This window comes from Zingiber officinale, chromosome 11B, assembly GCF_018446385.1.
Source record: "Zingiber officinale cultivar Zhangliang chromosome 11B, Zo_v1.1, whole genome shotgun sequence".
NCBI lineage: Eukaryota > Viridiplantae > Streptophyta > Magnoliopsida > Zingiberales > Zingiberaceae > Zingiber > Zingiber officinale.
In genome coordinates this window covers 83,723,664-83,745,410 of record NC_056007.1, presented here as the reverse complement: position 1 = coordinate 83,745,410, position 21,747 = coordinate 83,723,664, and the positions used below count along the sequence as shown (strand labels likewise).

The 21,747-nt window shown below is 42.5% G+C and overlaps 2 protein-coding genes across 5 annotated transcripts; both read left to right on the top strand.

Annotated features, from left to right (window-relative positions):
- Window positions 1–5,882: 5,882 nt before the first annotated feature.
- Window positions 5,883–6,725, top strand: LOC122034107 (cellulose synthase-like protein E6). Its single transcript, XM_042593235.1, has one exon. The coding sequence runs from the start codon at window positions 5,883–5,885 to the stop codon at window positions 6,723–6,725; it is 843 nt and encodes a 280-aa protein (XP_042449169.1).
- Window positions 6,726–17,982: 11,257 nt separating this feature from the next.
- On the top strand, window positions 17,983–20,743 carry LOC122034774 (cellulose synthase-like protein E6). Of its 4 annotated transcripts, XM_042594125.1 has the most exons (8): window positions 17,985–18,283; window positions 18,373–18,421; window positions 18,620–18,682; window positions 18,740–18,877; window positions 18,956–19,087; window positions 19,166–19,378; window positions 19,467–19,691; window positions 19,770–20,743. In XM_042594125.1, exons 1-8 carry the CDS (start codon window positions 18,009–18,011, stop codon window positions 20,664–20,666), a joined length of 1,992 nt encoding a protein of 663 aa, XP_042450059.1. In that variant the 5' UTR covers window positions 17,985–18,008; the 3' UTR covers window positions 20,667–20,743. The 4 variants fall into 4 exon arrangements, with proteins under 4 accessions (XP_042450055.1, XP_042450056.1, XP_042450059.1 ...); XM_042594124.1 differs by having other exon boundaries at window positions 18,373–18,682; XM_042594121.1 differs by having other exon boundaries at window positions 17,983–18,283; window positions 18,373–18,682; window positions 18,956–19,378.
- Window positions 20,744–21,747: the final 1,004 nt, after the last annotated feature.

The window sequence follows — 21,747 nt, the reverse complement described above, 5'->3', positions numbered from 1 at the left end:
TTTCCGGTCGGAAATCCAAAGTCAGACCCGGAAAGTCCGATGACTGTCGATTATATCATTTATCATATTTCTGTGCTAACTTTGTTTTGCAGGGTTTGTGTTTGGGACTAATACATTTTGCAAGAACAAAGTGTTGGAGCAATCTGGGTACCCTAAGTTTTGATGTTTGGGAAAATGTTTAAGTTAGGTTTATTGTTGTATTTGATATGCATTGTGAGTGTGCAGGATACAGGTACAACAAGGAAAGTCCAAGTGTGATCTTGGCAAAGGAGGAAAGTCCAAGGATGAGTCTTGGCGGTGTAAGTCCAAGCATGTAGTCTTGGCAACGTAAGTCCAAGTGTGACTTGGCAATGGATGAAGTCCCGGAGGCGGGACCTCTTGGCAAAGGAAGACCCGACAACAATGACAAGGCCGATGGAAGCTCCAGAAGGCAAGACGTGAAAGATAGGGAGACATCCGAGGGACGCAAGGCTGATGAAGGAGGTTAGAAAGCTAGGTCTAGGTTGGTCGGGCGAGAACGAGTGCTGAGTGAATGTACTCGGGGTAAAATCCTAGAATTAGGGTTTACTGTAGCAGTACTGTAGCGTTACTGTAGCAGTACTGTAGCAGTCGACTGGTGGTTTCATCAGTCGACTGTGCAGTCGACTGGGAGCGAACAGAGAGTTGGTATCGAGCCGTTGGGCTACAACGGTCGAATTTCCACGAAGGGCAGTCGACTGCATGTTTTGGCAGTCGACTGGTAAGCGGGGTTTTCTAACTTGTGGCCTATATAACCAAGCATTGGAAGTTTGGTTAAGGTTGACGAAATAGAGGTGGTTAACCCCTATTAGTAGTCTACCAGTTCCCTAGCTTCTCAAGAGTCCTTGGTGAGAGTTTGTGGCGAGGTTTCTCCACCCATAAGGAGCTACACGAGTTAGCCGGAGGTTTTCCGGGGAGTCATCCACCGACGGATCGGAATTGTCCACCTTACGGACAGCCGTGGAGTAGGAGCTTCATCTCCGAACCACGTTAAACAACGTGTCATTGGGTTTGCTTCTTGTTTATTGTTTTCTAGTGTTAGCTTTGTTTTTGTTTGTTAGTATTTTTGTTTTCGTTATGCACTAACAAACGTAGGAAACGACGATTTGGGTGAGACGCTATTCACCCCCTCTAGCGGGCGTCAAAGTCCTAACACAAAGAAGCACATTTGAGCCTCGGAGGAACAGTGTCCGAGGCGCCTCCATGCTCCATGGAGGCGCCTCAGGTGCAAGCTGAAGCCAGCTGTCCAGAGGAGTTAAAGGCGCCTTGGATGGAGCTGGAGGCGCCTTAGACCAGGGCTTGAAGGCGCCTTAAACCTGTTAACGTGCGACCAGGTTTGTGTTGATCCACCCATGCAACTCGGCGGCCTGGAGGCGCCTTGGATAGGCTTGGAGGCTCCTCCAGCACAGTATAAAAGGGGGGTCGAGGCAGAAGCTCAAAACAACAACTTTCGAGCAACCCTAGCGCTACAAGCTGCTAACAAGACGATCTCGAAGTGCTGCAACATCATCCCGACGACTCGGAGCTTCAGATTTCATTTCTTTGTTGTCGGTATTACTTAATTCTGTTGTACTTAATTCATATCTGTATTATTGTGATTTAATAGTGAATTGCCCAATGTAATCGCTCAACGAGCAAGGGCCTTGGAGTAGGAGTCACCCAAGGCTCCGAACCAAGTAAAAACACTTGGGTCTTCTCTGTGTTTGATTTTTTCCTTTATTTCCGCTGCATTACTCTCGGACGATTTCTGAATACGAAACAAACGAAATAGCCACGAGCGCTATTCACCCTTCCCCCCTCTAGCGCTTTTGATCCAACACATAATATTAGGAATACGACTACACTGCCACTAACCTTTTGATACACACAAGGTTCGTCTGGATTTTGTGAGAAATTAAACTGTTTGATTACCTCATCAAAATGGATAGTCCAACTCTTAGATGCTTGCTTTAGTCTGGATCTGAACTTCGCCAACAGGGAATCAAACATCCCAATCTCCTATCGGAATCGCACATCCAGACTTTCTCCTGTTAGAATTCCACATCTAGACTTAGCCAATCATGAATCACACATCTCGACTTCCTGCCTAGTGTCAGGTCCTCTTGACTAGTTAAGTTAGTCAACCCTGCACACTCGGTAATAAGGTTAGATCAATAACTATCTAACTTTAATCCATTTGTCATTCATCAAAACTCAGGTTTAATTATTGATGTCAAATATACCAACAGTAACCATTACAGGAAAGCATGTTTGATGGTTCCGGACAATCGGCTAGAGTCAAGGGGAGATTGGATGGTGATAACTCTTGATGAAGGGATTTCAGAGGATCCATGCAACCGTATTAGGTCTAGGAGGCTGGGGAATACGGGTGACCAGAGTAGCTTTTAGGCAACCGGGAGATGGAGTTATCAGCAATCCAAGCAAGTTATGTTAAGATGAAATTTGGCCCCCCTCTCCAGGCAACCGGAGGGCTTACGGGTGACAGGAGAGTTTTATTAATGTTATCGAACAGATAAAAGTTGTAGCCACTTCAACATCGATATAGGCGACCGGGAATGCTCTAAGCTACCAGGGGAGAGCTTGAAAATCACTTATCTTCATAGAATTCACTCTTGTTCTCGTGCTCTAAGTGCTCATTTGTCTTCTGTGCTATGACACGCTGTAACACGCACTTGAATTTTTTATAGGCAACACCTTGAGTACATTTTTCATTTTTGTTGTGTTGCTTGATTTTGTTATTATGCTTAATTTTTAGATTCCTTTTTTTTTTTGGTAAGATTTCTTCACCTAAGAAAAATTTAGAAATAATAATAATAATAATAATAATAATAATAATAATAATAATATATTATTATTATTATTATTATTGCATGTACCTACTTTTGGTTTAGTTAATAAACTGCTTACATGTTTTAACTATTAGCTAAATTGATTGTATGCTTATTATCTTATTTTACTTGATTGAATCAATTTAAGTAGTCTTTATTATCCGGTACTCTGATTGTTTCAACTGTTTTATTTACTATCTACTTATTTTTTAAATTCATAATGTCATTCACCCCCTAACGTCGAGTTCGATCCTATAATTTGATATCAATGCAAGTTGAGCTGATCGTACACTAGAAAAACCTGGTTAGGTGTATGTTTAGGCTGGGCAAAATGTATCCTACCTATCTAGTCAAGTGGAACTAGAAGAAGCTAACTCATCTCACTCTAAACTAGTTAGACTAAGACATTATATTAAAGTTAATTTAACTCCAGTTTTTTAAAAAGATTTTATCTTAGGAAGTGGTCGTTATTTCGATACTCAAGAAGATCTCTATGTCTTGCTATGACCTGAAAACTAATTTTGAAAACTCTTGCTCAATTAGCCCAAAACAAAATTTAAATCTAATATGAGAAGAACTTTGTGCTTTGAGTAAAGGAACATATAAATAAATTGATTAATAATTTGAGCCTACCTCGTACACAAATCCAATCCTAATTACAACCACATCAAACCCAAATTAAACAGATATTATGTCTTACATCTTAGATGACATTTGGTTAAATGATGAGAATGACTATGGGTATAAGTTTGATAGTAAGGTGAAATGAAAATGGGAATGAGAATGAGAATGGAATGAAACCCACCTAGTTATATGAATTTTGTTGATTCTCAAAAATCTAGAAATCATTCTCAAATTATCATTCTCAAACCCACAAACCAAACACTATCTTTTACTATCATTCCATTTTCTCATTTCCAAACCCATCAACTAAACACCCCTTAATATAACTTCAACAGATTTGCTCTTAACATATATCTTTACCGGAAGGATTCGAGGCAGCATCTCTCATCACTCTATTTTTCTACTTTTCATCTTTATTCAAAACTTGTTTTCATTGTAAAGAAAAGTGCACTGAACAAAGAAGGCCTTTTGCCATTTTCCAGAAAGAAGTCATTCTAACTTTGGATTTTGACGAGCTGCTCGGAAGGACAAATTCAAGCAAAGAAACTGCCATTTTGTTTATGGCGACTTGCAAGAGCCAAAGACAATTCCACTGACTTGCAGTCACGACTCTTCCCGTCTTTGATCGCAAGAGGATACTACCAGTTTTGTCATTATTATAGTCTTTTAAGAACTACTCATGAAAGAATTTCAGTGGAACCAAAAACAGAGAGGAAAAATCAGTTTGCAGATTAATTAATTAGTAGAGTTAAAAGTCATTATTCACATTATTATTATCTTACTATTTTATTAAAAATCTTCCCCTTTACTAACTAATTTTGATGAAGCCTAAAATAAATTTACGTTAATATCCTTTTTTCTATTCACACTAAAAATAATTTCAAAGTTTATTAGTAATTCTACAAGTGAAACAATAAATGATCTACAGTTCGAGACTCGGTTGCGGCATATTATTATGAATTTTTCTCATCATTAATTTTCTCTGATTATTTTATATAAAAATATATAGTTCTCTTTAGTCCCACATCTTAGAATTGACAACTACGATTAAAAAAATTTCTATAAATATTTTAGGACGACAATATTAAAAAATATACTTTTCTTAGTATTTTTTACTAAGATAAGTATAATATTAAATTAAATTAATTTTTTTCATAGGGAAGCCGTAAAGGTGACACTTGAAAATCCAAATAATTCAAATTTTCAAAGACCCAAATAATTCAGATTTTCAAAAGTCAGGTGCTTAGGTACTTTACGCACGCGATGCGTGTGCACGATCACTAGTATTAAACAATCATTAACTGATTGATTGGGTACTCAAATAAAGTAATACTTACCTGTAAATATGCTTCATAATTTTCCCCTCAATATTTCTGTATTTGTCTGACGTAATTTGCTTCTCCCATCTAGACCTGACCACGGTTCGGAATCGACGGTTCGACGGTTAGGAATCGACGGTTCAACGGTTCGGAACCGCCGGTTCGACGGTTCCAGGGAGGTCGACCCTTAACCTTAACCGCCCAAGACGGTTACGGTTCACGGTTCAGAACCGCCGGTTCACGGTTCGTCACGGTTCGTCACGGTTCAAGATTAATATGTTAAAAAAAATTAAAAATTAAAAATTAAACATTAAAAATTAGAAATTAAAATTTATTAAAAAAAGGGCTTGCACTTATTTAAGTTGCCTACGTATCCCTTTAGGGGAATCAAAGCTCACGTAGTTCTTTTACATTTTTATTCTTTTACATTTTCATTCACTTCCATTTCCTGTTCCTGTCGTATTTGTTCCTTCAGTATCAAAATCTTCAACTTCGTCATCTGAAAGTTGCATTCCTTGGATTCTTTTCTCCGCTCTGGTCCAATCGTCCAGTAATGCTTGGGCTTCCAATGAGTCGGGAGACAAAGTTGATCGTCGTTCATCTAATATGTTGCCGCTGGCACTAAACGTCTGCTCCACAGCAACAGTTGACACTGGACAAGATAAAATTTCTTTTGCGATCACGGAGAGAACGGGAAAGCTTTGAGCCTTCTATGACCACCACTTTAAGATATCGAAGTTTTCGCTATCTGCTTCATTAAAATCAAAAGAAGTCGTAAAATAATTCTCAAGTTCCTGTGTGGAACTTGAGGATCCCCGTGAATGTTTTGTCCGTTCTTTTAATAAGAGTTGTGCTTTTGTAAGTTTTAAATTACTACTAGTAGTTTGTTGAATTTCAGAAATATTAATTTGTGTTCCATATTTTTACATAATATTGATTATAAATATCATATAAATAAATTCTAACATTATATATAATATTAGCTGGATCAGGGAAAGGGAAAGGGGAAGAAGAGGTCGTTAATTCTCTACCACATAACTCAAATATGTTTCGATTTCACATTGGCTCATTATTCGATCACCTCAAATGGCAGATGGGATTGAAGTATGGATGCGCGGTGGAGGACGTGATCACAGGACTAATAATTCACTGCAGGGGTTGGCGATCCGTCTACTTCAATCCCGAGAGAAAAGGCTTCTTAGGAGCTTCACCCACGACATTACTACAGACACTGGTGCAGCACAAAAGATGGAGCGAGGGTAATCTCCAAATCGTCCTCTCCAAGTACTGTCCTCTGTTCTACGGCCATGGCAAGCTCAAGCTCGGACATCGAATGGGCTACTGCATCTACGGTCTGTGGGCTGCCAATTCCATCCCCACTCTGTTCTACCTCACAATCCCGTCCCTGTTCCTACTCAAAGGCGTCTCGTTGTTCCCGGAGGCATCCAGTCCATGGTTCGTTCCCTTCGCCTACGTCGCAGCAGCTAAAAATGCGTACAGTCTGGTGGAATCCTTAGTCAGCGTCGATACGTTGGTGGGGTGGTGGAACATCCAAAGGATGTGGATGCTGAAGAGGACGACTTCGTACCTCTTCGCCACCATCGATAACATGCTGGAGCTGGTGGGGGCTTCCAAGGCGGCGTTTGCGATCACGGCGAAGGTAGCGGAGAACGACGACAGTGCGAAGAGGTACGAGCGGGAGGTGATGGAGTTCGGAACGACGGCGTCGGCGGGGGAGATGTTTGTGATAATTGGGACGACGGCGTTGATCAATCTGGCCATGGCGTGTTTGGTGGTTGGATTGCAGAGAGCAGTTGCGAATCAGTCGTTGGGAGGGCTGTTGATTCAGAATGTGGTGTGTGGGTTGGTGGTGGCATTGAATTTGCCGATCTACGAGGCGATGTTCTTGAGGAAGCTAAGGACGAGGGGAGGATGAAGTCATCAACAGTGTTGGCGTCTGCGGGATTGACATTGTTGGTTTGCGTTCTTCCGCCGCTGTAGTTCTTCCGGCGCTTCACAAAATTTTTCATTGGCTATCTTACTATATATTAGGAGAAAAATCCTCCATAACATGTTACAGTTGAATTTCAAACTTCAGATATATGATCTATCATTGAATGATTTAACCATGATACCATGCCCCGGAGACTATATGGGTCAACTTTAAACCAGCATTATAAAGCTTAATTACCACAAACTATTAAATGTTGGCGAGTTTAATTGTGCTTAGGATCAGCGAATCAAGAGCAAGGACAGATCTATCCTAGGTAGACATGCGATAAGTTTAATTTTAATAAATTAATAAATAATTTTTTTTTAATGAGCAGTTCATTTGAGAACATTGGTCGATAAATTATTTATTAGGAGTGTTTTAAGAACATTAGTCAATAAAGTATTCATTAGGAGCATTTTATCTATACTGATATTCAAGAATTGAAATGGATTTATTTTATAAAAAGAAGATATTAATAAATTTTTATGAAATGGTTTCATAAGCAATTATCTCGATCATAGAATTTCATTCATAAATAGGAATCCATGTTATCAAAGGATTTCTGTTATTATTTTTAGTATGGAATGAGTCAATCATCCATTTTGATATCTTTTTGAAGTAAACTGGTAATATTATTCCTCCATTGATCAAGGATTTCAATCTTCTGAAAGTATCATGATCATCCAATAAAAAGAGTTTCAATTTATTCAAATAAATGATTTGAACACCTATTAATTCTAACAACTAATTATAGAGTTGATCATTCGGACCTATCAATTCATAGATATGGATCTCGAATATTCTCAATATTCAAAGAAAAGGAGAAGTGACTTGAATAAAAAGAAACGAAATGACTTAGATAAATTTTGTTTGCCTGCCCTACTCTTATTCAGTGTAGGTTTAATGCAATCGTCAACCTTTTTTTGGTTAGACTTCACACACTCAATAAATGGCAGTCCCTTCTCTTCCATGAAGTTTCCATATTTTATTCTTCAAGTAGATTAAGATAATATTTACAGTCACTTAGAAATGGTTGAATTTGGTGGTAGTATAATTGGAGTATGGACAGAATAACGGTATAACATCATTATGATGAAATCGAGATTAGAATTGAATTCTATCTCTTTAAGATGAATTTATTCCTACATACAGTACTTACGGAATATAACAATCGTCTCCTACTATAAAAATAACATCGAATAACGACTAAATTTTCTGTTGCAATTCCATCGGTAATTGGAATTACCGAGGGAATAACGATGGAATTTATGATATCAGAAGTAATTGCATCAAAAATGTATTTACCGACAGAAATGATATTCAGTTGGTATTTACCGATGAAAATTTATATTTTGTCAAAAAATTTTAACGACAGAACAACTATTCCGTCGGCATAGAGCATACGATGGGTAAGGAATTTACCGGCTGAATCAAATTTAGTAAGTAAAATTACCGATTGAATTAATAATTCAGTTGTTAATTACTGACAGAACCAGTAATTCCATCGGCATTATATTTAAAATTTACTGTGCAATTTGATATTTTGCCGACGGAATGGTGGTTTCCATCGAAAATCATCGATGGAATCATAATTCTGTCAATAAAATTTAATGAAAAATTTAAAAACCCCTCTTTTATTTACAACGTATCCTTTATACAATTTTTATATAAATAAAAACCATCACAAATGATGGTAACACAAACACAATCCACACATAAATCACAATTCATACAACATACTCACAAATACAATATGCTCACAATATACAAACAATCAAACTATCCAAAATTCAATACAAAACATAATCATAATTGTCCAAATATCTAAAATTTAGTATAAAACAGAAACATAACTATAAAATTATAAAATACTCACAATCATAATTGATATGGGTTATGATGAGTGAGCCTTTCAGGTGAAGTAAGAGCTAAAGTTGAGAGGATGAGTTAATGCCTTAACTTGATCTAGCATGAGTTTCCTTGCATAGGATCGGACGGGAAAAGCAGCGGGGCCCAAAGATGTTTAACCTTAGTTAGGTCGTAATACATGACCGAGCAAAGGTCGATTGAGAGAGATATTCTCTGTGTGCGCTCGATCGGGCAATGAAGACTGAGCAAGCGTAAAAGCACTTAACATCATACAGAGTTCTTAACATATGGTCGACTGAGCGAAGGTTAACCGAAAGAGATATTCTCTGTGTATGCTTGACCGGGCAATGTAAACCGGGCAAGCGTAAAAGCACTTAACATCATACAGAGTTCTTAACATATGATCAACCGGCGAAGGACGACCAAGTGAGATACTCTCTGTGTACCCTCGACCGAGCAATATAGACCGGGTGAGCATAAAAGAACTTGGCATCACACATGTACTCTTAATGCATGACTGGTCGAGATGTACTCTTAATGCATGACTGGCTGAGATATATTCTTAATGCATGACTAGCCGAGATATACTCTTAATACATGACCGGTCGAGATATATTCTTAATGCATCACTAGCCGAGATATATTTTGTTGCGGGAAGCATCCGACGATCGAACATAAGTTTTGATAATGGCCAAGGGTTCAAAGTTAAGGTTATGTGTGATATAATGGGCTTGAATGAGTTTGCAGGAAAGTCCTAAGTGTACTTAGGGAAAAGTCATAGCTGCGGTTAGGCAGGTGGAAAACCCTAGGGGGAGGTAACCCTAGGTCCTAGGGGGTGGTAAACCTAGGCGGGAAGTCTTGGCGGGTTGAGGGCTTCGGGCAAAAGTCCTAGAGTTGAGGACTCTAGGTAGAAAGTCCTAGTGTCGCGAACCAGGTGAAAGACTGGGTGGGTCGTGGAGTGGACGTCCAGCTGAAAGTCCTGGAGCCTCAGGCGCTGAGCAAAAGTCTAGTTGGTCTGGAGGATCAACTGGCAATAGGTAAACTCTCCTGAGTGGAGTAGGTGAGGATGCATTTCTCGGTGAGGGAACAATAGACGTCAGTTCGACCTAGGGTTTCTGGTCGGAAATCTGAAGTCAGAATCGGACAGTCCGGTGATTGTCAAATTCTTATGCTTAACTTATTTTGTTGTACTAAACTCTGTCTTGTAGGATGTGTTTTGTGTTTTGGACTAGCCCATCTTGCAGGGGGTGAAAAAGAATCAAAAGCCTCGGATGAACAATCCTGAGGTGCCCTCCATGGACCTTGGAGGCACCTTAGGTCACTGGTTGAAGACCTCAGTGCAATAGGGCAGAGAGTGCCCTCATGGAGCTCGAGGGCACCTTGGACGCTGAGCAGAGGGCGCCCTGGACGCAAGTGGAGGGTGCCCTTCATGCAATTGGAGGCGTGCTCAAGAGGATAAGACGAGAAGAAGTCAAGGCTTATCGACGCTGCATTTTTGGCGGGGTTCAGGGCGCCCTCCACGAGCTTTATAAGCCGATCTCAAGCAGCAGCAAGGAACAACAACAAAAATGCGATCCATCTTCCATGCACTGCTCAAAGAACCACCCAATAAAGTTGTAGCAAGACACTGACAACCTGAAGCCTCAAATTCCTTATTCTTAAAAGTTGTTGGTATATTTTCTTACTGTACTTAATTGTTGTACTCTAAAATTTTACTCTTGCGAACTTATAGTGATTGCCCAAAGTAAACACTCAACGAGCGTGGGCCTTGGAGTAGAAGTCGTCATAGGCTCCGAACCAAGTAAATCCTTGGTGTCTTTTCTGTGTGTTTGTGTTATTATTCCGCTACGTTTACTCGTTAAATTTTACGAAAAGAAAGTGAAAGCCACGAGCGCTATTCACCCCCCCCCCCCTCTAGCGCTTTTGATCCAACAATTGGTATCAGAGCGAGGTCGCTTCGAATTGGTACTGATAGATCGAATGCGAGCGATAGAGGGGGGGTGAATATCGCTTGTTTTAAAACTCTTTCTTAATTTAACCTTTTAAATCAGAATCGTGCAGCCGAAAATAAGAAAGAGGACAAAATTGTTTACTTCGTTCGGAGCCTAGCTCGACTCCTACTCGAAGACCCGCGGTCCTTGACCACACCGATGGGAAAATCACTATAACTCTTCTTTCCGAAATCCTTCGGAAAGAAGCAAATCGTACAGTTACAAGAATATAAGATAGTAACAACCCTATATCTTATATGAAATTAAGTGCAATAAGAAATGTCCTGATAGTAATAAAAAAGGTTGAGGCGCGGTCGGTGCTTTTGGACGAAGTAGCTTGCTTAGCTTGATGAAGGCTTGGAACACGAGCAGCAGGCAGGAAAGAACCTTTTGATGATTAGAATTATTGTCTTGAGCTTTTGACTTCGAGCACTTTTTATAGATGTACTGAAGGTTCAGTCGATCGATCCCTCTGTTCGGTCGACCTAACTTGCTCCCTTCCTTCCTGGCTGGAGTCTGAAGCTGGCTCGATCTTTTGCAGTAAATGCTCATGAATGGTTCGGTCGACCGAACACGTTTTTCGGTCGACCGAACAGGCTATTTCCCTGTTCGTCTAAATCATCTGAGATCTTCATTTAATGTGGTGTTAATGTTGATTGGATCGGTCGACCGATCTGTTAGGATCCTTTGTACGGCTAGAGAGGGGGGTGTGAATAGCCGACCCCAAATCGCTCGCGTTTCTTCCTACACTTCGTTAGCGCAGCGGAAAAATAAACTAGAAACGAAAGGAAGAATATCAAACCTTAACACAGCGATGTACGAGGTTCGGAGATGATACTCCTACTCCTCGGCGTGTCCGTAAGGTGGACGAGCCCTGTCAATCCGTCGGTGGATGAATCCCCGGAAACCCGGCTAAAATATACTCCTTCTGGGTGGAGAAACCTCGCCACAAAATCTTGCAACAGCAAGCAAAGAGTACACGAGATACAACAAGAAATACAAGACAATATGAATGCAACAACACTAGCTTGCCTTCTCGTTGTCGACTGAAGTCCCAGATGAAGCAGCAACTTCACGGACGGATGCCGACAAGCAACTCAGCAGCAGCTAATCCAGTCATGGAATGAAGCTCACGCGAAGCTTGCGAAGAAGAGCTCAACAAAGCTCAAGCACCAGAACAGCAGTTCTGTCGCAGAGAAGAAGAGGAAGAAGAAGTAATGCAGCAGCCTCGACCCTTTATACTGCGAAGAAGGCGGTGAAGAAACTAACCGCAACGCTAAACGGACCGTCGACCGATCAAAGCCACTGATCGGTCGTGGGGACCGATCAGGCCTCGTGCTGATCGGTCCGATCAGGCAACTCCTGATCGGTCAGTGATCGTCTCGATCGGTCGTGGAGACCGATCAGCATACACTGATCGGTCCTGGACCGATCGAGCTTTTCTTCACTGATCGTCGCTGATCGGTTCGGGACCGATCAGAACTCCACAAGATGCTATCGGTGGAATCGATCGGTCACTGACCGATCGAAACACTGAAGCGGATCGATGCAGACCGATCCAACTCCTAGGTTTAGAGTGCCCTCTCTAACCTAGCTCGGAGAACGAGCTACCGAGCCCTCTCCGACTCCATATGCCAAGGTTCACTCACTTGGACTTCTCAACACCAGATGTCCGATTACCCTTGATCTATCTGGATTTTCCCTTGCCCGGCTTCACTCACAAGGACTTTCCACCTGGCTTCACTCACCAGGATTTCCACATTGCCTAACATCCCAGTTAGGACTTTCTCACTGCCTGGCTTCACTCACCAGGACTTTCCAACTGCCTAATATCCCAATTAGGACTTTCCCACTGCCTGGCTTCACTCACCAGGACTTTTCCACCTGCCTAACATCCCAGTTAGGTCTTTCCCTCGTGCCAAGCTCCCTGCTTGGACTTTTCCGTGCCAAGTCTCCATACTTGGACTTTTCCAGTGCCAAGTCTCCATACTTGGACTTTTCCCGTGCCAAGTCTCCACACTTGGACTTCTCGCGTGCCAAGCTCCCTGCTTGGACTTTTCCAGTGCCAAGTCTCCATACTTGGACTTTTCGCGTGCCAAGTCTCCACACTTGGACTTCTCGCGTGCCAAGCTCCCTGCTTGGACTTTTCCAGTGTCAAGTCTCCATACTTGGACTTTTCGCGTGCCAAGCTCCCTGCTTGGACTTTTCCCGAATCAGGTCAACCAGGTCAACCTTGACCTAAGGTTGCACCTACAATCTCCCAAACACCTATTCTTGTCAAACATCAAGAATAGAACTCTCTCACGAGTGTCAAACATCAATATGCAACTCAACTAGGTCAACCTTGACCTAAGGTTGCACCGACAATCTTCCCAAGTCAAACATCAAAATACAACTCGAGTCAAGTCACCTCGAGTCGGGTCAACCAGGTCAACCTTGACCTAAGGTTGCACCAACACGATCCTCTGGTTCGGTCGACCAATCAGCCTTTTTCCTTTTTCTGCTGATCGATGTTGATGATCTGTTCTGTGCTGAGTCACCATGGTTCGGTCGACCGATCAAACTTTGATCAAAAACTCTATTTTGGTCTGAACTGATACCTGCTTTGAGTTGACTTGGTTCGGTCGACCGATCCTCCCGTTCGGTCGACCGATTGTGTCAAACCTGCAAAATAGTGTTAGACAATAATCCTACAAAACAGAGATTATCACAATAATAGAAAATGCATGAGTAATAATATAAGACAGTAGAACTGTCTTGATCTCAACTTGGAAACCTACCCGGTTTCATTAGTTGGATCAGCGACCTTAGGTTGTTCCCTTCAGGAACTCAACTTCACTGTCGCTTCTCCAGTTACTTACCTCAACTTACCTGCCAAACATGGTCCTCCATACCTGTTTGGACTTTTTCCTGCTCAGTGTCTGATCGCCTGATCCACTAAGACTTTTCCTGCAATATTATATTAGCAAACAACAATAATAATACAGAAAACAATGGTAAACCTAAACCTAGATTTACCGAGATCCGCTGGTCCGGTCGACCGCGCGCAGTCAACTGAAAACCATCCAATCAACCTTGCTTGGAGTTCACTCCTCCAAGACTTCTCGTTACCTAAGGTTACCACCCCCTAGGGTTTTCTCAACCTGGCTTCACTCACCAGGACCTAAGATTACCACCCCCTAGGGTTTTCTCAACCTGGCTTTACTCACCAGGACCTAAGGTTACCACCCCCTAGGGTTTTCTCCACTTGACTTCACTCACCAAGACTCAGTATTCGGCTACCCAGGGATCAAGTCCTCCAGACCTATCCACCTGGCTTCCACGATATACCATGATTTTTCCCCTTGCCTAGCCTACAACTAGGACTTCCCTTGATCAAGTTCCATACTTAAGCATACTTAAACATATTTGTCTGACATTAAAACCTTGGAGGCCGATTGCACCAACAGGTACAACCACCATTCAAGCAATATTTTCGTGGTAGTTTTTAATTTTTTGGAGTCAATCGGAATCGGAATAATTGCCGCATTCTGATTCATTTTTTTTCGCAATCGAAATTTTTGCTCGAAGTTGGTGCAAAACACCACTCGAGTTTGCGCGTTTATTTTTCTTAATCCCGCACTACTAATCCAAGACTAAGTCTTGGAACAAGTTTTTTGTTTTTTCTTGTGTGCAATATCTCCTTTTCTATAATGGCCCATCAAGAAGGCTACAACACAACCCGATCTCCGTTCTTCACCAGTGAGGACTTCGGCTACTGGAAGGGGCGAATTGAGTCATACCTCCAAACTCAGTTCAAAATGTGGATGATCATCAAGACTAGGATTGCTCTTCCACTCGATATTTCGGGAAAGCCTGTACCATGGGAAAACTGGGACGCAAGCATAATCAAGAAAGTTGAGGCCAACGCCAAAGTAACCCCTGTGTGAAGCCATTCATCATGGTCTCAGATGAGACCGAAGGGATATCCATGGCTATCTGATTGAAACGCTGAATGTAGGCTCTGAGTGTCTCCATAGGTCCTTGATTTAAGGAGAAAAGGCTGACACTTGTCTTTTGGTAGCGCCGACTACTGGCAAAGTGGTGCAGGAAAGACGTTTGGTAGTCCTTGAAGCTACGTATTGAGCCGTCCGAAAGCCTTCTGAACCAACGTTGCGCTGATCCGAAAAATATGGTAAGGAAGACTCGACATTTCACTCCATCCGTGTACTGGTGGAGTGTGGCTTCATTATTGAACCTATCCAGATGATCATCTGGATCGGTTGACCCGTTGTAGGACCCGATCGCTAGTGGGGTGTAGTGCATAGGGAGAGGATCTCGCAATATGTCTTCGGAGAACTGACGATTGATCTGCTCAGGGATACGTTGCCTCGATGCGTCTTGCCCTTCAGTGTGTCCGGAATGGGCGCTTCGTCCGAAGAAGATCCCCGCTCTTGGTTGGCTTGGGCTATCTCCGAGGGTGTTTGGAACAGTACCCGGTGGAAAGGTGTGGGCGCGGGTGGTGCCTCTCCATCCATGCTGGTTGGCAATCTATTATGCCCCCAGATAGAGAGTTGCTCCGGGCGGTCATCCTGTGCTACTCGGCCTCCTGCTACGGACGTTACTTGCTGCGCTTGTCGATCGGCTAGCGCCTTCTATTGTTGGTGCTCGATTATTTTTTGTACTCAGGCTTACACGAGCAGGTCGAGCTATTCTTGGGTGAGCGTCACTATGTAAAGTCGTCCAACATCTTCCATCCTCTCGACTCGGATGCAGGTTGCGTTCCCACAAATTACGCCAAATATGATCCTGTCTGATAGTCGAGGCGACGGAAGCTGGGGATGTGGCGCTCCGGCTGACCGTGTGTTGACTCTGTGTGGCCCTACAACCACAACTACGTCAGTGCTGAGCTAGGGAAGGAGTCCCCGGCGTTGGCCCTCCGACGCTCAAGTCAATCACCGGCAATGTTTGGAAGCAAAGCAAAGTAACGAACAGTAGCAGACATAGTGGATTCTCGCATACCTTCGCTGAAGCTTGGACCCTCCTTTATATAGGGCTCTTGTATCGCGCGTCCATGCTTCCCAAGGCGTGTGCGCTTCTCCACGATTTCCATAAAAAGATGTGTCAGGAAAGTGTCTCTGACACAATACCTTAACGAGCCGAGCATATCTCTAACGTGACAATATAAGATTTTACCGTACGATCCTCTGCCTGACCATGCCGCCAACCATGCCATCTGTCGGCAACACTGGCTTCCAAAAGGATACCAAAAGATACTCCTTTTGTCTATCATTGGGTCGAGCAGAAGAGCTGCTCGATCGACCTTCATCTTGTCCGAACACTGTCTGCCCCTGGGTCGAGTGGGATAAATGCTCGGCCGACACTCCACTATCCTTTGTTCCGCTAATGTGCCGAACGGGATTAGTGCTTGGCTGACGGATATGTTCCCTGGTTGAGTCAGGAAGCTGCTTGGTCATAATATTGATGTGTCTGAATGTAGTCTGCTCGGTTGTCACTCCGTTCTGCTGATTTTGAGGATTGATGTAAGGTCGAACAGGGTTGCCACTCGGCGCGCCTTTGTGGATACTTGATACTTGCTTTTCTGCGCGTTGGATGCTCAGTGTGTTACCAAGCATTATTGATGTTGGATCGAGTTTTCTTTATCCTAATCGGGTGAGTGAGCTGCTAGAACGGCCGAGGATATAGGGGCATTGGTCAACCTTGACTTTGACCTACACCATGATCGTGATCCTCCGCGGGGTGGGCCTCTCATCACCAAGGTTATTTTGGTTTAGGTTATGAATCATCAATTCTTGAGTAATGTAGCTTTACTGCCATATCAAGAAAATGTTATCAAATGGGTTATAATCCCGGAATCTGATTACCTCGGCAACCTAAGGTCTTCGGCGACTCCGAGGTTTAACAAAAATTTTTTGTCAAAATTATCCTTTAATTTTTTTGACGCCAACTACTCATATGTTGTTCTCCAATGGCTAGCGATGCGGCGAAGGTGAGTGGAGACAATGACAGCAGCGTATGTGTATATATATATATATATATATATATATATATATCATTAATATAATTAATATTAATATTAATATTTTTAATTTAATTTATTCTAAAAAATTAATCAGATTTAATTATAAAAATACCTAGGATTGAACCTCTAGAATATAGAATAAAACTTTCAAATAAATACATTTTTATTATATTATCTAATATTAAACTAAATAACGATTATATTTTACTTCTTATTACTTTAATTATATGGTTACTTTAACATAATTAAGATTATATATAATTATTTAATCAAACACATCTGTTATGAATGATCATGTCTAGTTGCGCGTCTGCTTGGTCGCCTTACCGATTGCCCTCACCGACGGATCAGAAGGAATTTTTTAACTAAAAATTATTTTTAAAATGGTCTTTTTGAGAAATTTGAAATTATAATGCGTTTTTTTAGAAAATTCTAAAAACTCAAGTACGTCCTTTGAAAAACCAAACAATGTGTTTTTTTATATATTTTAATCCTGACACTGACAAAGTTGTCTCTGCCAAAATTATTGAAGACCAGTCCTTTGTTCTGTTGTCCGGTGGCTGGCGTCATCCCTGACGAAGACAGAAAATTGAAAAGATATGGAATTCACGGATTCATTTGCTTCGCTTGATATTTTTACCAGCTTTTCATACATATTTTGAAACGGTAGTTGCAGAGTTGACATCCTCGTTGTCAATAATCATATATTCAGTGTCTCTTTTTCAATCGGATGATTATAATATTCTCAAGATATATATAATATTTTTATAATATGTATTATATCTTTAAAATATAATTTAATTTGTCCGATCAATGAGGAGACACGAAGATACGAAATTATTAGAACAAAGGATCTAAACTTAGTTCCAGAAGAAAACAGGGTCGATAAAAAAATTCTGAAGAAGTTTGAAAGAAAAAAAAACCAAAGCTTAAATTGTTTTCAAGAAAAGAGAAATGTTCTCCTTAGTCAAAGAGAGTGTCGTGTCATTCACTATCATATAAGTCAAACTTAAACTATTTTATTATCTGAATTACTTTCCAAGAAATAAGGTGATCGAATTGTCTTAAGTAATTTAATGACTAATTAATTTTCAACGCCATAAATATATAACTGAGAGCCTCACAAGTCAAGTGTACACAACACTTTTGTTTTTTTGCACATTTACATTGTATCCCCACCAACCGAATCGAATCGGACTAAATCCAACCAAAACAAGCCAATCATTATCATAATTTTTCTCTATTTTTATTGCTGACAAGATAGCATACATTTTTCAATCCCCTGTCATCACTTTCCTATATCCAAGCCAACATCGCCAGCTGTTACACACACAGTTCGCAGACATGGCAGAGGCTAGTGGCCATCGCCCTCTCTTCTCCACCCAGTCGGCCAGCGGAAGGACTGTTTACAAGCTCTTCGCCAGCTCCATGCTCGTAAGCATTTGCCTGGTTTTAATCTACAGAGTGAGTCACGCACCCGAAGCAGGAGAAAGCGGACGGTGGGCATGGTTTGGGATGCTCGCGGCGGAGCTCTGGTTCAGCTTCTACTGGATTATCACTCAGTCCGTGCGCTGGTACCCGGTCTACCGCACCACCTTCAAGGACAGGCTCTCGCAGTTGTAAGTGATCGATTCGAGTAGCTTTTTTTGTTCATGGATGTGTGTCAGAAGTTGATCGCCGATTAATATATGTGAATTAATGAATGCAGAGAGGAAGCGGAATTGCCCTGCGTGGACATCTTCGTGTGCACCGCCGACCCGGTCGCGGAGCCGCCGGCGATGGTAGTCTCCACCGTGCTGTCTCTGATGGCGTACGACTACCCGCCCGAGAAGCTGAGCGTGTACCTCTCAGACGACAGCGGGTCGGAGTTGACGTTCTACGCCACTTGTGAGGCCGCGCAGTTCGCGAAGCGTTGGCTTCCGTTCTGTCGGAGACACCGGGTAGAGCCGAGATCGCCGGCGGCGTATTTTGCAGGATCCGCTGGGGCTTCTGACGACAAGGAACACTCGGACATGAAGGTAGGACATGTTCTGTTCGGATTCATTTGTAAGAATCTCAAGTTTTTGTCGTTTCAGAATCTATTCAGAGAAATGGAAAGTCGAATAGATGCAGTATCAATTCTTGGAAAAGTACCAAAAGAACAAAAAACACACAAAGGATTCTCGGAATGGACCTCAGAGATGACATCCAAGAATCATCAACCTATCGTTCAGGTGCATTAACTCACTTCAATTGCCGGATTACTGATTCCTCTCGTTTTAATTTCACATGACGTCTATTTTTGTTTCCAGATTTTAATTGATAGCAGAGAGGAAACCTCAGTCGACATCGATGGAATTGTGCTACCCACCCTGGTGTACATGGCACGGGAGAAGAGACCGCAGCACCATCACAATTTCAAAGCCGGCGCCATGAATGCTCTGGTAACAACTCAAAACCTTCGAACAAGCAAAACCACAGAATTGATCATTTTGATGATTTCAACTCTTGTATCTACTCAGTTAAGGGTGTCCTCAGTGATAAGCAACAGTCCGATCATCCTCAACGCCGACTGCGACATGTATTCAAACAATTCGCAGTCGATCCGAGACGCCCTTTGCTTCGTCATGGATGAACAGCAAGGCCATGATGTAGCCTTTGTGCAATTTCCTCAGTGCTATGAAAATATCACCAAGAACGACTTGTATGCCAATGCCTTGAAAGTCCTCTCTGGGGTAAGCACTCCAGTAGTAAATTGAATTTGACTAAGCCAACTTTTTTGAACTGATTTTTAATGTTGTTGGATCATGGATGATAATTAAGGTGGAATTTATTGGGCTGGATGGCTTGGGAGGACCTCTGTACATTGGAACTGGTTGCTTCCATAGAAGAAATGCTCTCTGTGGAACCAAGTACACTACGGAGTACAAGGAAGACTGGAAAAGAAGAACAAAGATGGAGAACAGAGAAACTGTCTCGATCCTGGAAGACAGAGCAAAGTCGCTCGCCACTTGCATCTATGAACTCAACACACAATGGGGCAAAGAGGTGTTTAATTCTCTACCAAATAGCTCCAATATGTTTCAGTTTCACATTGGCTCATGATTCGATCACCTCAAATGGCAGATAGGATTGGCGTATGGATGCGTGGTGGAGGACGTTATCACAGGACTAATGATTCAGTGCAGGGGCTGGCGATCCGTCTACTTTAATCCCGAGAGAAAAGGCTTCTTAGGAGTTGCACCCACGACGTTACCACAGACACTGGTGCAGCACAAAAGATGGAGCGAGGGTGATCTCCAAATCGTCCTCTCCAAGTACTGCCCTCTGTTCTACGGCCATGGGAAGCTCAAGCTCGGACATCGAATTGGCTACTGCATCTACTGTCTGTGGGCTCCCAACTCCATCCCCACTCTGTTCTATCTCACAATCCCGTCTCTGTTCCTCCTCAAAGGCGTCTCGTTGTTCCCGGAGGCATCCAGTCCATGGTTCGTTTCCTTCGCCTACGTCGCCGCGGCTAAAAATGCCTACAGTCTTGTTGAATCCTTGATCAGCGGCGATACGTTGGTGGGGTGGTGGAACATCCAGAGGATGTGGATGCTGAAGAGGACGACTTCATACCTCTTCGCCACCATCGATAACATGCTGGCGCTGGTGGGGGCTTCCAAGGCGGGGTTCGTGATCACGGCGAAGGTGGCCGAGGCTGACGACAGTGCGAAGAGGTACGAGCGGGAGGTGATGGAGTTCGGAACGACGGCGTCGGCGGGGGTGATGTTTGTGATAATTGGGACGACGGCGTTGATCAATCTGGCGTGCTTGGTTGTTGGATTGCAGAGGGCAGTTGCGGATCAGGCGTTTGGAGGGCTCTTGATGCAGAATGTAATATGTGGGTTGGTGGTGGCGTTGAATCTGCCGATCTACGAGGCGATGTTCTTGAGGAAGGATGAGGGGAGGATGTCGTCATCAACAGTGTTTGCTTCTGCGGGATTGACTGTGTTAGCTTGTGCTCTGCCGGTGCTGTAGTTTTTTTTTTTATTTTCCTTTTGTTCGCACAATTCAAATTTTTTTTATCAAAAATGATGCTGAACTGAATTATCTAAGCACCATAGTTGGTCTGATTTCTTCAATTCAACACGACAGGATACTGATGATTTCAAAAACAATGCCAGAGTGGTACTGAACTTTCCAACCCAGCATCACGCTCAATCTAATTTCTCCGACCCAACAACACAATGATGTTGACAATTATAATCCAACACCACTGCTATGTTGAACTTTCAAATCCAGGACCACTGCAGTGCTGAATATTCAAAGCCAGCACCATTTTGATATTGAACTTTCGAATCCAACATCGCTTGGGTTCTGAACTTCGATTCCAACGTCACTTGGGTTTTGAACATTCAAGGAACATAGCGTTCTGATTTTGGTACTTGCAGAGGAAGAGAAATGGGTAAGGAAAGTAGTGTTCCGGTGCAAAAGTGATTATCAGACCCCAAGTCGAAGATGTGTCTTTGTGCCAATTGGTAATGATAGGGTAATGAAGAGGGATCTCATTAAAGATAGGTCAAAATAAGGAAGATCGATTGATGTAAAAGTCAAAATTAAGGTGTCAAAGTCGGCTGAGCAGATCAATTATGATCGTACGAATGACATAACTAAACGGACGAGCAAGGGCAAGCAGATAGCACAAGATCAAGAGACAAACAGAGAGTGTCTTTCCCGGCTGCCGTCCTTGCCGAGCGGGCGACATGTCCGTCCAAGTAAAGGGCGGCCCTATGCTGCACAAAGAAGTCGAATGGAAGGAGATTGCTTGGTTCAGTGCATACGACCAAGCAGGGGCGTCCCGACCGAGCGGACATCGATCAGCCTACAGTGGAGCCTGCCTATATATCTCCTTGTACCCTTTTGGAGATTTGTGCCATTGACAACAAAGAATATTCCGCAGGCAAATCATACTTTGGAAGCTTCCAGTCTATCACATCAGAGATATGCATGCTCGCTTAAGGAAAGGTGTTAAGAACACTTTTTGACTTGTCATTTCATTGGACACTTGGAAAAATATGCCCATGCTTTGAGATCTGTGCACAGACGCTATAGTGACACT

Coding starts and splice junctions, on each gene's coding strand:
- LOC122034107 (XM_042593235.1), top strand. CDS start 5,883: ATGGGATTGAAGTATGGATGCGCGGTGGAGGACGTGATCACAGGACTA.
- LOC122034774 (XM_042594121.1), top strand. CDS start 18,009: ATGGCAGAGGCTAGTGGCCATCGCCCTCTCTTCTCCACCCAGTCGGCC. Junction 18,683..18,739: donor AGGAACACTCGGACATGAAG/GTAGGACATGTT, acceptor TTGTCGTTTCAG/AATCTATTCAGAGAAATGGA. Junction 19,379..19,466: donor CCTTGAAAGTCCTCTCTGGG/GTAAGCACTCCA, acceptor ATGATAATTAAG/GTGGAATTTATTGGGCTGGA.